The sequence below is a fragment of the Micrasema longulum genome, unplaced genomic scaffold, assembly GCF_059751315.1.
Source record: "Micrasema longulum isolate JH-2025_06_02 unplaced genomic scaffold, ASM5975131v1 h1tg000709l, whole genome shotgun sequence".
Taxonomy (NCBI): Eukaryota; Metazoa; Arthropoda; class Insecta; order Trichoptera; family Brachycentridae; genus Micrasema; species Micrasema longulum.
The window spans coordinates 45,519-60,432 of NW_028277905.1; the positions used below are offsets into that span (position 1 = coordinate 45,519).

Below are 14,914 nucleotides of genomic sequence, written 5' to 3' on the forward strand. Positions count from 1 at the left end.
CCACATAATAAAAATAATGTGATCTCACTGGGGTTACCTATGCCGAGGATACATAAATATATACTTTTTTTCAATATTTTTACAAGTGAGAATATACAAAGAAGACTTAATATACAGAGATAATAAACAAAATGTTCAGACAGTTTTATACACTACGTATTTATGTTTATATTTAATTTATGCATACCTATATTATTTTTACTTAAAAACGCAGTTGAGCATTTATCAGTTGATTTACCGTAAACCGGATATTTATCACAACTCTCTTATTGATTTATAACAACTAGTGACGTCGTTCAAAGTAGTTTGTTTTTAAAAATAAATAAAAAATTCCTACATATTCAAGAAACTTTGCCGTACAATTTAATGCTCTATTTTTTACCGCGCGCAAGAAAATATTTTTCACTTCCAATTTTTCGTAGCGCTGAACTGCCTCACTAAGCCATTAATGCCATCAGAGAAGTTAGGACTGTGGCCGCTTGATTTCCATTTTCTAATACTGAATTATTTTGAATGTCGACGAAAATGGCTCCCGAAATTGAAATATTTGGGTAAATCGTAAATGAAAACATCAATTAAAAAAAATGGGAATTTAAGATTTGAGAACGACTTTTCTTTGTCGACCAGAATGAAACTGTGTAAAATTCGCCATTCTGGCTATGTTAAAGTACCCATATTCCTTCATCTGTTTATTTTTTAGCTAAAACAGTTAAGAGGACACTTAAACTAGCCAATGACAGATTATAAGTCCTGGAAATGCCTAAACCTCCATTTTCCACTCTCTTAAATGCTCTCTCTCTTTTTCAATGCTGTGCCCCGATTACAATGGGAAGTTAACAGAGTTATCTTCGACTGTGTATAAAGAAAAACCGATATTTGTGTACGAAAATGAATATATTTCAGTGAACATTTAAAGTATCTTCGTCGGTAATTTATAATCGAACAATATTGACGTTTTTTGATGATATTTCTTGATAAATAAATATATAATAAAAATAATAAATAATAATAAATAAAATACAGTTACAAATAAAGTTACCAATAAACTTTGTAGTTAATGATTTTAGTAAAATTATAAATAAAGTTACCAATAAAACTTTTTGTTTTAATTTTACTTTTGTATTATTTTGACCAACGAGCGCTTTCGCCTAAGTAGGCACCTTAAAGTCACCATAACCAGTCTTGAAGATGCCTACTTAGGCGAAAGCGCTCGTTGGTAAAACTAATAAAAAAGTAAAACTGAACAGAGAAGTTTTCATCATCATCATTTCCTTTCCGCACCTAATGGTGCATAAGGCACTGCATTGGTAAACCAATCGCTGCGTATCTTAATTATATTTGTTACACGAGGATAAGATGATTAGTCTTACGCTTCAGGTGCCAGTCCAGGACTAAAATATTTTTCAAATAAATTTTATAAGGCAACCTTGTCGGGAATCAAACCTGAAACCTCTTTCATGGTAGGCAAAATGCGCTGACCACTACGCCGCGAGGCCGACGAAATTTGGAATTGGACAACTATTTTTTTTAATTCGCTCTTCTCCACTCCTTAATTTAATTTTTAATCCAACATTCTTACAGTGCATATTTAAAAAAAAAAACATTAATTATTAAATTTTTGTTATGTAACATATTCTATCATCATATTTGCGAAAAACTTTAAATAGATGTATGTATATTTTTTGATATTTTATTATTTATATAAATAATTTCATTTTAAATTTTATAAAAATTGTTAATATTGAACATGTTTAGAAGAAAAAATTGTATGCATATTCTGCTTTTTATACAGAAAACTAAATTTTACTTTGTAGATAAAATTAAAGATAAATGTTAAATTCCCATTGTGATCGGGGCCCTGCTATTGGTAATTAATTGCAGATTCGCGATGCTAATATTATTAATGTCATTACTGGGCAGGCCCGGATGCAGACATTCGGGTGATTTGTGTCGCGACGCGGGGACGGGGCAGTCGGTAGGGGATCGTTAACGTCACGAGAAGTTAAGCTGAGTTGGGAATTATACTCGTTAGCGGGTAAAAAAATGTCGCAAACGTTAGCTTGAGCGCAATTTTCTTGCAACGTAAATAAGACATCCATTTAGAAAACTATCAACATGAAAATACAGAAATTGAAGTTCTGTTGAAGAAAAAAGTTCTTAGGTTGCCGCGACCGTTATTATTACACCGTGTGTCTTTCGCACTTATTTCTGACTTTCAGATTGCTTCACAGCACCCGTCATCCGGGTTGATGTTATAAGGAATATTTTTAATTCATCAATGTTTGAGTATGTCCAAATGCTTGCTGACTTGCTGGATTTCCTCCCTAGGGAGTTATTAATATTTCAATTTATTTCAGCAGAGAGGGAAAACATTGAAAGTCTAGATATTTACAGGGCTTATGACTTGTCATTGGCTCCCTAGGGAGGAAATCCAGCAAGTCAGCAAGCATTTGGACATACTCAAACATTGATGAATTAACTACCTGGTAAAAGAAGAAGTATAAAAATTTAAAAATTGTTTTCAGGCGTTGCCTAGTAGGTGATTTGGTTCAGCCGAATGAATCTCACCCACAACATAAAGGTTTCAGCTCCTTTACTTCACAAAAGTCAACAGATGGAAGAGTTGAGGAAATGTGGATGTTTAAACATGGGCAGAATGGTGAATGTTACACAGTGTTTAAAGTGGCCACTTAAACCAGCCAATGACAGGTCATAAGCCCTGTAAATGCTTAGACTTCCATATTTCCTTCTCAACAATGTTTTCCCTCTCTGCTAAAATAAATTTAAATATTTTTAATCCTCAAACAGAAGTACTTTTCAAATTCCTGCCAGTATTTTTTTACGATTTATTCGTTATTTATTTATACAAGCATTTCATATTATAAAAAATAGCACAAAAACACTCGTTCCTATATTTATTTATTACTTATTAATTTATATATACGCCCAATGGGCATTTTTAAGGACATATTTATACATAAAAAAATATTATAAAGGAAAGTAGAAAGACGCAATGGGATATAGTAGACTTAGTGGGAGTGGAAGCGGGAGAGAGGTGCTTATAATTAAATCTGATTCAGTGATCGTTTGAAAGAAGATAACTTGTTATCAAAGAAATCAAGACTGGTATGTTTGTTGGGAGACCTAAGAATACTAGGTATAGGGGAATAAAAGCCATTTCTATGGTTATCGGTATGAAAGAGTAAGTTTTGTCTGAGGTTTCTAGTTGGGATATTTTATTTTATTGAGCTCAGTAGTTCAGGCGCCTCAAAGAGTGAATTGAGAATTTTAAATAGGACTAGAAAATCGGGTTTATTTCGACGGTCTTAAAGAGAAGATATATTTAAGCGAGTTTCTAACTCATTATGCGTATATTGGTCTCTGGATGAGCCCAACCTCCAGCCTATCTTTCTCAAAAATCGATGTTGAACTGACTCAATATTCTTGAATAGTCACCGCACCAAAACAGTAGACTTGTTTATTCAAAATTATTGTTGCATTTCATGTTTTGTATTTGTATCCACACAGCGTCTCGATGAATATACTCGTATGTCATATATATTTGGCGTTTGTGCGGAGGTTGGGCCACCGGGAACTTACCGATGTAAAGGCGTCTACGACAGTAGCTTGTTACTTGACCTAATGTCTGCACAGTAGTAAATATGTAAGCTGTACTAATAATTAGATTTCAGAAATAATGTTTCATTCTCAAGTAGGACTGAGTCAGCTAATTTTCACAAGGTTCAAAATCTCGCAACTCGGCGTACCATGTTGGATATGAGCTTTCTATACAAAATTGTTAGTAACGTAATTGATAGCCCAGAAATTGTTAGAGGCATTTCATATCGAGTCCCTGTCCGTAGAACTCGTCAATCTGTACTCTTCGACACTCCTAACTCAATGACTAATTATTTAAAAAATAGCACTCTACGAAGAATACAGATTACCTCTAATAACAGTTTTAGTGACATCGACATACTGCATTGTAAATACCATATTTTTATCAGATCAGTTAAAGACATTTTAAATTTATCTCCTGCTTGACTTTTAACTTTTAATTTGATTTTTAATTTTGTCTTTCAATTTTAACTTTTTAATTTTAATTCTTAATTTTAACTTTTAATTTAAACTTTTAACTTAATTTTAATTTAAACTATTCATTTTAATTTCAACTTTTACTTTTAATTTTAATCATTTGATTTCAACTCTTAATTTATACTTACCTACATCTACTACCTGCATAGAATAATTTATTGTTTGTTGTGATTTTTTTACAATTAAATTGAAATGTTCATGGAAGCAGAGAGAGAGGGAGGAAAGTAGAGTAGCTTTACAATGTCTTCTCCTTTTTATGAACTTTTTATGTAATATTTTTATTTTTACTTTTTTAGAATTAAATTATTTTTCCCCTCTCCACCTGCATTCATTAGTGTGAAATCTGTAATTGGTCTTACTTTTTAAAATTGTTCTGTATGATTTCATTAATATAAATAAATAAATATTATTTTGTTTTTATTCTTCTTTTTACTTTTTTTTTATACTATTATTTATGTAAATATATCTTCGTGGATTTAAGTATGAATATGTATTATTTTATGTATTAAAAATATGTATTAAATCATGTAAATGAATGCCTCAACACGGGTTGTGACTAGTGAGGTATTCATATTTTTAAAAAGTGTTACGTAAAACGTGAAATAAAAATAAATAAACATATTAAATAAATTTAAATTGAAGATAACCTAACCCCAAGTTGCTTAGCCGTTGCCGTTTACGATCTTTTGCCTATATTCGGCGGAATTAAGGGACGTGGAATTGACATGGGAGAAGGCGTGAGTGCTGGCTTACGAATGGATCTCCTGGAGTCGTCTGGTAATGTCCATATACTCCACTCAGGATCAGATGGGAAAAAAGAAAAAGACCGGAGATTTTTTGTTTGACCAGTGGTCGCCCGGCACCTTTCCGATCCAGACGCGCGCGCGCGTCGGCAACATGCTGTGTTTGCCGTGAGGAGCTTTGAAATGTTTCAAATATTATCAAATAAACCAGATTAAGACTACCTTGTATCCTGGGCCGAGTCTGTGCATGGCGCATATCTGATGCGTCGTGAGAGCCTCGGAGAACAGGTAGATGGCGCTCATTTGCCCACAGAAGACTCTCTCCTCGTCCAGCTCTGGCGTGGCGCCGATGTAACACTTATCAAAAGGCTGCAAAACATTACATAATTTTTAATACTCTTTTATTTACTTATATACGACATTTCTTATTTATTTATTTCAGTAAACACAGCTTTTGATACCTTTTGTGTTTGCAATATGGTCACGGACAATATCCGGCATAAGCTATCCGGATATTGTATAAATACACGGTTTTTCAGGGCCAGACCGCGAAACTTTAGAGGAACATTCCTCATGGTAAGCTTTTACCAAAAAAGTCATTAAAAAAAAAAAGTAATCTCAAAATGTAGTAATCCTTAATTTCTGGGACAAGCAGTCCCTCCACAAACCCCTACCTCTCTCCTACCCAGCCGCTTCCCTTGTCCGCGTCTGGTGCGTATCGTTTTGTTAGTCAAATACGTTTTTATCGCAATTTTTTTTTGCAGGGGAGAGGAAGGGGTTTAGGGAAGGGATGCTTGTCCGAGAAATTCAAGATTTTCTCTACTTTGAGACAATTAAAAAAAAAAAAAAATTAAGATTTTTTTTAAAGCTTACCATGAAGAATGTTCCTCTAAAGTTTCGCAGTCTGGCCCTGAAAAACCGTGTATATTTTTTTTGTACCACAACAGACTAGGAGGCCCTGAATTACAGCACAGACGTGAGAAAAATCACATTTAAATATTTATGTACTCATCGGGAATCGTGCCCGGAACCTTCAGCGCGTGAGTCAATCGTCTTAATACTACACTACAGAGGCTGCCAAGTCAATGAAAGCAGTTAAGGCACATTCAATTAAAATGGCAGGTTATAAAATATGGTATCTTTCAAGTCGGGAACAACGTTGAAAATGTAAAATTTATAAAGAGTAGAATTTTACAAATTTAATGATATCATTTTCAATGTATTTAAAACAAGTTTTCATTTATATTTTTGGTCTAAAAATGAGCACATACAAAACGACTCGCAGTTTGCGTTACGTCATTTTGACGTCACGCGGTATGCCCGCCGACTGCCCTTCTAACAAACATTGGGTTACATTGGGGACGAGCGTTTTCGACTCGACGCGACGGCTGCTATCAGGTAAAATTCCCGAATAAAGAAATCTAGTGGAGATAATTCTTGACGTCCTAGGTTTTTAAAGGTTTTTCTAACTCGAATATTATTATTGTTCCTGGACAGCCAACTGAAGCGTAAGACTGATCATTCTAATTTCACGTTACAGATGATCGAATTACGCTGCATTTGGTTTATAAATGCAGTGCCCTGTGCACTACTGGGGTGCGGAAATTTCGATTTATCCAGCTACGCCCATGAAAAGTATCAGGAGCACAGAAGTTGTAAGGAGGTTAAATCATCGCAATTTGGCTACGCCGAGAATTATTCAGAGCCTCTGGGCTGAGAACAAACAGAAATCTGGCGGTATAACGAATTAAATGAAATTATTATGGGAGCAAATTTATTTAGGATTCAGCTACCAACTCGCTAAACAAAAAAGGCATCCCAAAAAGGGTTGAGGATAACGTTCAGATGAATACTAAATGCTTAATTGATACGTAACACAGATAGCGGCGAATTTAAATATTTTAGTGTAATAAACGCAAAAACCGTTTTGTCGTACAAAAAACACTAAATCTTTATTACATTTTCGTTATTTATGTCTTTACGAGCTAAACCCGGCAATGCTTTGCTATTGCTAAATTTGAGTAAACAGGGGTCGGCACTTGAAGTGTTACTAATTAAAAATTCTGCAATTTTGTTTTTTTTTATTTAAAAACTTCAGTATATCGTAAAAACAGTTCAATTTTTTTAAAATGTTATTGTTCGATGTAGCCACCTTTAGCGTGGATAAAAGCATCGAGTCTGTTCAAGAAGGCTTCACATGCTGCAAGAATGTGGGCTGATGGTATTTTGTTCCATTCTCGACGAAGAGCAATCTTTAAGGCGTCGACCGTCTCATATTTTTAGCTGATACTTTGGCCTCTAGAATGAACTGAGGAAAGGAGCACGGAAATGGACCTACATTTGATACGATGAGGATGTTCTTCAATTTTGGGCACTGAATGATGAAATCCACTATGAATAAAGTAATGATTTATGCCAACTTTTACAACGGCGAGTGACAAATCCAAGAATTTTTATGCAATCTTATGTAATGTCAAAAATATTTATTGTTTTATTCATAATTCAAATCTTCTAATTTTGTATTTCTTCTATCTTGATGTAATGTAGGTACCATAAGGATGGGTCGAGGGAAGGATGGGAAAGAAAGGTAATCGGCCAGGAATAATATCGATAAATGCTGTTTTACACTAAACACCTACATATATTCGAAATATTACAATAATACTACTTTTGACATCCGTCTACTCCCAACTGAAAGAATGTCTCAATCGAATATTAAAAAATGTCTTTAAATGCTCTTCTTGATGCTTGACGATCACGATGGGAATCTTCCTCTTTTTTTCCTTCAATCCGTCAACGCTTAAAATCTTCTTGGGTTATCCCCGATCCAGTGATCGGGGATCGAGTCCGGTGACTACGCAGTTTTTATCAGGTCATGGTAAATTTAATCAAAAATAATTTGTTTTTAATATTGTCGACTCCCCCTCGTGCTGCTGCGGATATCCTAACCAATCTTCTGAACACATCCTGTGGTCTTGTCCCTTTCCCCTTCTCTATGATTACCGAATAGAGCTTCTCGCTACTATCCGTGGCGCTGTTATAGGTCATGTCAAATATACAGATCTGGTGGCTTTCAAAAAGAATTTCAAGGCTTTTAAAAAGTTTTGTAATCATTTCGGCGGATTGATCATGTCCAATCAGTTTAATCCCAGTCAGTGAAGAATTCACTTTCCTCTTTTCTCAATCCAATGAAGTACATGTTATGTACTTATGGATTACTTTCTTTCGGCACAAATATGCTAAGGCTACCAGATTACAGAGATGTACTTCGGGCAGCCTTTCTCGTTTGACAACGAGCAAATTTTCCGTGTATGTGGGCGCCGCCAAAGAGACTTATGTCCTCAGATGCGGTGTGCGGTATGTGGCGGGCAAGCTGTATATGTAGGTGTTTAGGATAAAACAGCATTTATCGATGTTATTCCTGGACAATTACCTTTCATTCCCATTCTTAATCTGTCCTTATGGTATCTACATTACATGAAGATAGAAAAAATACAAAAAATAGAAGATTTAGATATAAAAAAAACATTTTTGAAATTACGTAAGATTGCATAAAAATTCTTGGATTTGTCGCACGTCGTTGTAAAAGTTATCATAAATCATTATAGGTACATAATTCATAGTAAATTTTATCATTCAGTGCCCAAAATTGAAGAACATTCTCATCGTATTAAAGGTAGGTCCATTTCCGTGCTCCTTTCCTTGATTCCAACCTTTTGCAAAACTGAATGAAATTAGTTTTTTTTGCTACAGTCCGCTTTTCGTTAACAGTAGATTTAAATCATGTTTATTTGAAGAAAAGCAACGTATATAAATTCGTGTTCATCATACTCACATCGTTGGTTGAGACGAACCACGCCATTTCAGTACTGGACGCTAGTTGTCCGTTGACGAGGCATTTGATTTCACTCTTAGTCCAGCGGTTGTAGATGTAGACGATGGCGATCATGTACCACTTCCTGGGCTGGAACTCATACTTCACGCAGTGCTGGAACCCTTTTCCCTTGACCTTCATAGACGTCAAGACGAGACAGTTACCCACGAAGTGGGCGGAGTAACCCACCCCTTTACTGGTCTTGAAGCTGGGAAAAAAAAGAAAAAAAACATTTACATTTTTATTTTCATTTTTTTTGTTTACATGTGGTTTGTTTTTTTATTGCATACTCGTATACCACTTCATTTTTAAAAACATAAAATCCCACATAAGCATCCCCTGTGCGTAAGTATACTAAATTTAGAATGAATTATGAAATCTATTGGGTAAATGTATGTATTTTTTTTTATTTTTATTAATCATAAAAGGTACACGTTTAAAAAAAATCTAGACATATCTACTTTTACACATCTAGTAAATGTTATCACTGTAACTCTCCAAAAAAAGAGACTAACTCTTGTGCTTGGAGAGTGACTTACGCTGTTGTAGTTGATTATTTATAAGAGTTTATATAATTTTAAATACGAGTACACGAGAAAAAAAATAAACATAGGTTATATAAAGAAAAATCATAAAACCATAATACATAGTATATACATATAAATATAAAAAAAGAGATTTATAAAATAAAAATTGAAAGTAACATTCGGTTTTTTTTTAAAAGTGGAAAACAAGAAACAGAAAAAATAAAAAAAATATAAAAAACAAAAAAAATATCAAATTAAAGTACTTAGATAATTAAGATAAGAAAAATTATGAAAGTGAATAAAAAATTTATCTGGAAAAAATGGAGCTTCATATTTGTGACCCAGATTATATCTGTAGATAGAGAAATGCCGCTATTGTGATCAGCAGGATTTTCAGAGGGTGATTAATGTAATTTTTTGTATGAAAGCGGCCTGGCTGTTTTAGCAGAACATAGAATTGACCTTACGGCACCCAATAACAAAATAATCTAATTTTTTCAAAGTTGTGGACTGGCTGATTTCTGCATAACCACGTTCAATTATGATAACCAAAAAGTTAAATTACACTAGGCACCAGAAGCTCAATCACAAATAACTATCGACGTGCTTAAAAACATGCTAAGCATTTGAGCGATCACAATGAACATGCTTAAGTTATCGCAGCCATAAGTCAACGCGTGTGTAATCTCTAAATCAACGCTCTTGTCGGTTTGTTTTGTGTTTTCCTCGTAAATAAATACAGTTCAGTGGCAAAAAATCAGTGTTAACCGTAAAAAAAAAATAGAATATATTGCATTTACAAAATAGTAAGGAGTATCTAATACAAAAAAGTAAAAACTAAATTACAATTACTATAGAGACTGCTTTTCTCGACATTTGGCTTGCCAACCGCCGGCTAAATGCATTAAATAGCATGATAAATAATAAAAAAAGATAGCAGTATTGGAATATTTTCCATATTTACACCGGTGAAATTCAAATATGTGATTGCGCAGCAGGATTTTACGTCGCGAAACGTAAATATTTTGACATTTAATATTAGGTGTTCACTGATGTTGCATTGTGATCGCGAATACGACAAACAACCATGGTGAGAATATGTTATCGATTGTTATTTGTGATTGAGCTAGAGGAAATATATCATATCATGCAGTGATCGAATTGTTTCTCCGGCTGTATGAGATGTGCACCGTCTTGTTGAAACTACACGCTGTCCACGTCAAATATCTTGCATCTTAGGCACACAAAACTTGATTATCATGTCTGACCAGCCGTATTTCCGAAGAAGAATGGTCTGATGATGCCTCCGGTCCAAAATCCGCACACAACAATGACACTTTATGAAAAAGGTTTGTTTATCAACATTTTTTTGAACCCCAAATGCGTCAATTTTGACGATTAACGAAGCCATCAAAATAAGAATGAGCCCCATGAAATCGAGAACTGTAGCTGCCAAAAACCTTTCGTTATTTTCTAAATATTACTCAACAGTAAAAACGCGCTTTATAACACCCTCTGATTTGAAACGATAAAATTAGCATTGTATTTCAAACTTATTGGGAATAAATCATTTAGATATAAATGGGAAACTTTTCAGAATTGAGATAACGCGAGAGGGAAGATAAATGATAAAGCAAAAATATAAAACGTAGTCACTTACAAAATACATCAATCTTCCCATTAAAGCAGCAAAAACAGGAATAAGATAATTTCCTGGGTAAATTTAGCGCTTCTGACAAAACCCTTATCACGAGAATATTATTAATCTAATAATTTGGCAATAAATTCTAGAGTATTTTTTGAAAACTCATTATCTGAAAAGCGGTAGAATGAAAACAGAGCGACATTTTATATCTAACATTTTAGCTTTTGTATAATAGTATTTTATTCATTTGTAATTTTAAAAACCCATTTGGGTTATATGAATATATTGTAAGGTGATATCATGTTGTGTCTCGTCCAGCTGATTAATTTACCATCGATATAATTTTTCCAGTAGTCAGGTAAGTCATTGAAAGTTTAAGTTCATTATACAGTATTTTTGACAGTTCTGTATTATATCTGTAGCTCAATCACAAATAACTATCGACGCGCTTAAAACATGCTAAGCATTTGACCGATCACAATGAACATGCTGAAGTTATCGCAGTCATAAGTCAACGGAAGTGTAATCTCTAAGTCAATGCTCGCGTCGGTTTGTTTTTTGTTTTCCTCGTAAATAAATAGAGTTCATTAGCGAAAAATCAGCGTTTACTATGAAAAATAATACAAACATTTGCAAAACAGTAAGGAGAATTTAATACAAAAAAGTGAAAAATAAATGACAATTACTATGGCGACTGCTTTCTTTCATATTTGGCTTGCCAACCGCCGGCTAAATGCAGTAAATAGCATGATAAATAATAACTAAATAATAGTTAAATTCAAATATGTGAAATGGACATGGATTTTGGATATGGATTGTGAGTCACTCACTCACCCTCTCACACATTTACAATCACACAAACACATTTACAATCACACAAACACATTTACAATCACACAAACACACTAACCTTCACAATTGATTTCTAAATAAAACATATTTTACACACGCAAAGAAACCGATCTATGGGTACTTCATGTATTTCTGTGGATAACTGTCATTGGTTTTGTTCTTTGTATATTTTACTTGCTATATTTGTTCTCATGTATTACTGCTGATATCCCCAATACGTAAAATAAAAATAGAAAAATAAAATAAATACAATCTAACCTTTGAATGGTTTAAAATCAATATTTGAAATAAAGCTATTTCTAGATTAACGGTAGTGGTTTCAAGCCAAGTTTCTTTCCGGCCTTCCCCGATATAAAATCTAACGTTTCGACAGTAAATCATAGCGACGTGAAATTATGAACCAAAATTTCAATTCATATTTATAGATCAGCTGTGCTGTTTTAAAGGCAAATAATCTTCTCTTACGTTCTCAATAAAAATAAAACTTTTTAACGTAGAGTCATAGCAAAGTGAAATTTATAATCAACATTTTTTTATATTTGTATGATATAGGATATCTATAGTGTAAGGAATGTAGGTATATTGTTGGTGACAACAATAAATCTACAGTCGTCTGCATACCCACACAGCTTGTCAAGTCATTCTAGATTTGTCTCTCCTAGAAAACAGTCACTCTCTTACCACAGTATTATAAGTACTACTATTACTACCATCACGCCATTTCCCCGTAGGGGTAGGCAGAGAGAATTGACCGCCACACACGTCTATCCTGGCATACAATCCTAGCCTCTTCCACATTTATACATCTTGTCATACACGCCCTTCGGTTCTGTCTGCTTTTAACATGACCAGACTTAAGATTTTGGTTTATCTGATCATGTCACGTCTTCCTTGGTCGTCCTCGTCTAACGTTGCCGTTCATTTTTGCCATATATACTCGTTTTACCATTCTCTCGTCGTCCATTCGTTCTACGTGACCAAACTAGAATAAACCACAGTCAACGACAATAAGTCTTATTATTGATCTTTATATACCACCATAGGGTATTACATATAGTTATATCTTTATTTGTATAATAATATGTATTTTATAATATATCTTATTGATTTTAAAGTGACCCTGGTAAAGCCGTGTGAAAATTCTATTTTTTTTTCTTTTAAGTATTGGAATCACAAAGGCAATGTATTATAATATTGCTAAAAACCAAAAGCTTTTCTGCACATTTGTCGATCTGCAAAAAGCGTTTGATAGAGTTGACAGAGAAAAATTATGGAAGGTGTTATCGGAGTATGGAGTGAGCGGAAATCTGACACGAGCTATTGCTTCTCGGCATAAAGACAGCACAGCATGTGTTAGGGTAAATGGATCATACACATTGTGGTTTGACATTCATTAAGGAGTTAAACAGGGATGTGTAATGTCACCATGGCTTGTTGCTAACAACAAAGCGGAACTGTAATTCTAGGTAACAAAGGTCTACGATGTATGCGAGGGAAGGGATTTGCTGATGAATGTCGACAAATCGAATGTGATGGTTTTTTAAAGAAAGAAAAGAAAGTATGACTAAATGTGAAACAATTGTCGATTGGATTATACTAAAACAGAAAGAGAAATTTGTGAATCTGGGAAGTATTTTTACTAGGGATGGAATAACTGAGAAAGATATTGAAAGGAGGGTGAGTGCCGCAAACAGAGTGAACGGTGCAATTAAATCAATCTTGGCAAATAAATATTAGTCGCAAGAGGCAAAATTACCAGTTCACAATGGAGTCCTGGTCCCGACCCCGATGTATGGGAGCGAAGTGTGGACTAGGAAAAAGAGGGATGAAAGTAGGATGAATGCTGTCGAAATGCTGTCGAAATGGCGAATGTGTGGTAAAACTATGTACGATAGATGCACAAATGTAGAGATCCGTACATTATGTAAGGCTGAGATAAGCACTAACGAAAAAATCTAGAAAGGAGCTCAGCGCTGGTTTGGACATGCAGAGCGAATGGACAGCGAAAGAACGGCTAAGAATATTTACGATGCGAATGCTGATGGATGCAGAAATAGAGGAAGACCGAGAAAAACATGGCATGACCAAATACAACAAATACTTGAAGATGGACATGCCTCAAAACCCGGCATAATCGGCGTGCATGCATGAGAAGATAAATGCAAGTAGAGGAAGCGATATGTGTACTCTCTACCTACCCTTGCAGGGAAACAGCGTGATGGTTAAGTATAATTAAATAAATCTATAGATTCAATAAATCTATATTTTATTTTATTTTATTTGTGATTTTTACAGCTATTACATAAACAAAATAAGTAGAAAAATCTTAACATTGCTAAAGCCAATTAAATAAATCCACTGTAAATATAATGACACATAATATATAAGAAAAGAAGGTTAGTAATTGTATTTGTGTGACGTTTGTATTCATGTGTATGTGAATGTGTGTATGCGTGAATGAATGAGGGAGAGGATACATGTGCGTGTGGGAATGAATGAGGAAGAGGGTGCGTGTGTGTGGGTGCGTAAGTATAAAAAAATAATTGTTTAAAACTTGTAATTGTATTAAAAATGGTACAATAAAGAGCTTAGTAAAAAGTTAGAAACCTTTTTGTTAAAATTCAAATGAAGAAATGATTTAAATTGTATTTTTTTTTAAGTATGTTAAATTTCAAAACCGTATTCTGAAAAAAAAAAATAATTTTATTTTAAAATTTAACTGATACACATTGAATGAATAAAATGTGCGACGAGTCCCATACAATACGAATACGGTAGGTAACCACAAAATGCAGTAAATACGAAATAATGTTAGACAATACGCGAACGTTGATTCAAAATGAACACACAAATGCATATTATATGCACCTACATAATATATAAATAAGAATGACATATAAGTTTGATAGAAATGATTCGGATTATAAAAATCAGGAGTCACAAACAGTTGTCCGCAGTACGGGGATACATAATTATATTCAAAGATCTTCTCACTATAAAACTTATATTTGTTCAGGGATAGAGAGCAACGGAGAGGAGGATGCGGACAAAGACAATTTATTACCTATGGCAGTTTTGATAAATTTAATATTTTTGGTAAATATATCTATGTCGTTAAATTTCCTGTTATCGTATCCATAATACGGTTAATCGTAGCGTTTTTTGACGAATTTGTACT

General features: G+C 33.9%; 1 protein-coding gene across 1 annotated transcript in view; it reads right to left on the bottom strand.

Annotated features, from left to right (window-relative positions):
• Positions 1–14,914, bottom strand: part of LOC148279523 (neurobeachin-like) — a gene marked incomplete at its 3' end in the record, with an annotated part of 163,577 nt that overhangs the window by 45,116 nt on the left and 103,547 nt on the right. Inside the window, exons 5-6 of the mRNA XM_088229806.1 lie at positions 8,674–8,920; positions 5,061–5,207 (exon numbers count right to left, since the gene is read on the bottom strand). Of these exons, the coding sequence (XP_088085932.1) occupies positions 5,061–5,207; positions 8,674–8,920 (394 nt within the window). The remainder of the gene's footprint in view (positions 1–5,060; positions 5,208–8,673; positions 8,921–14,914) is intronic.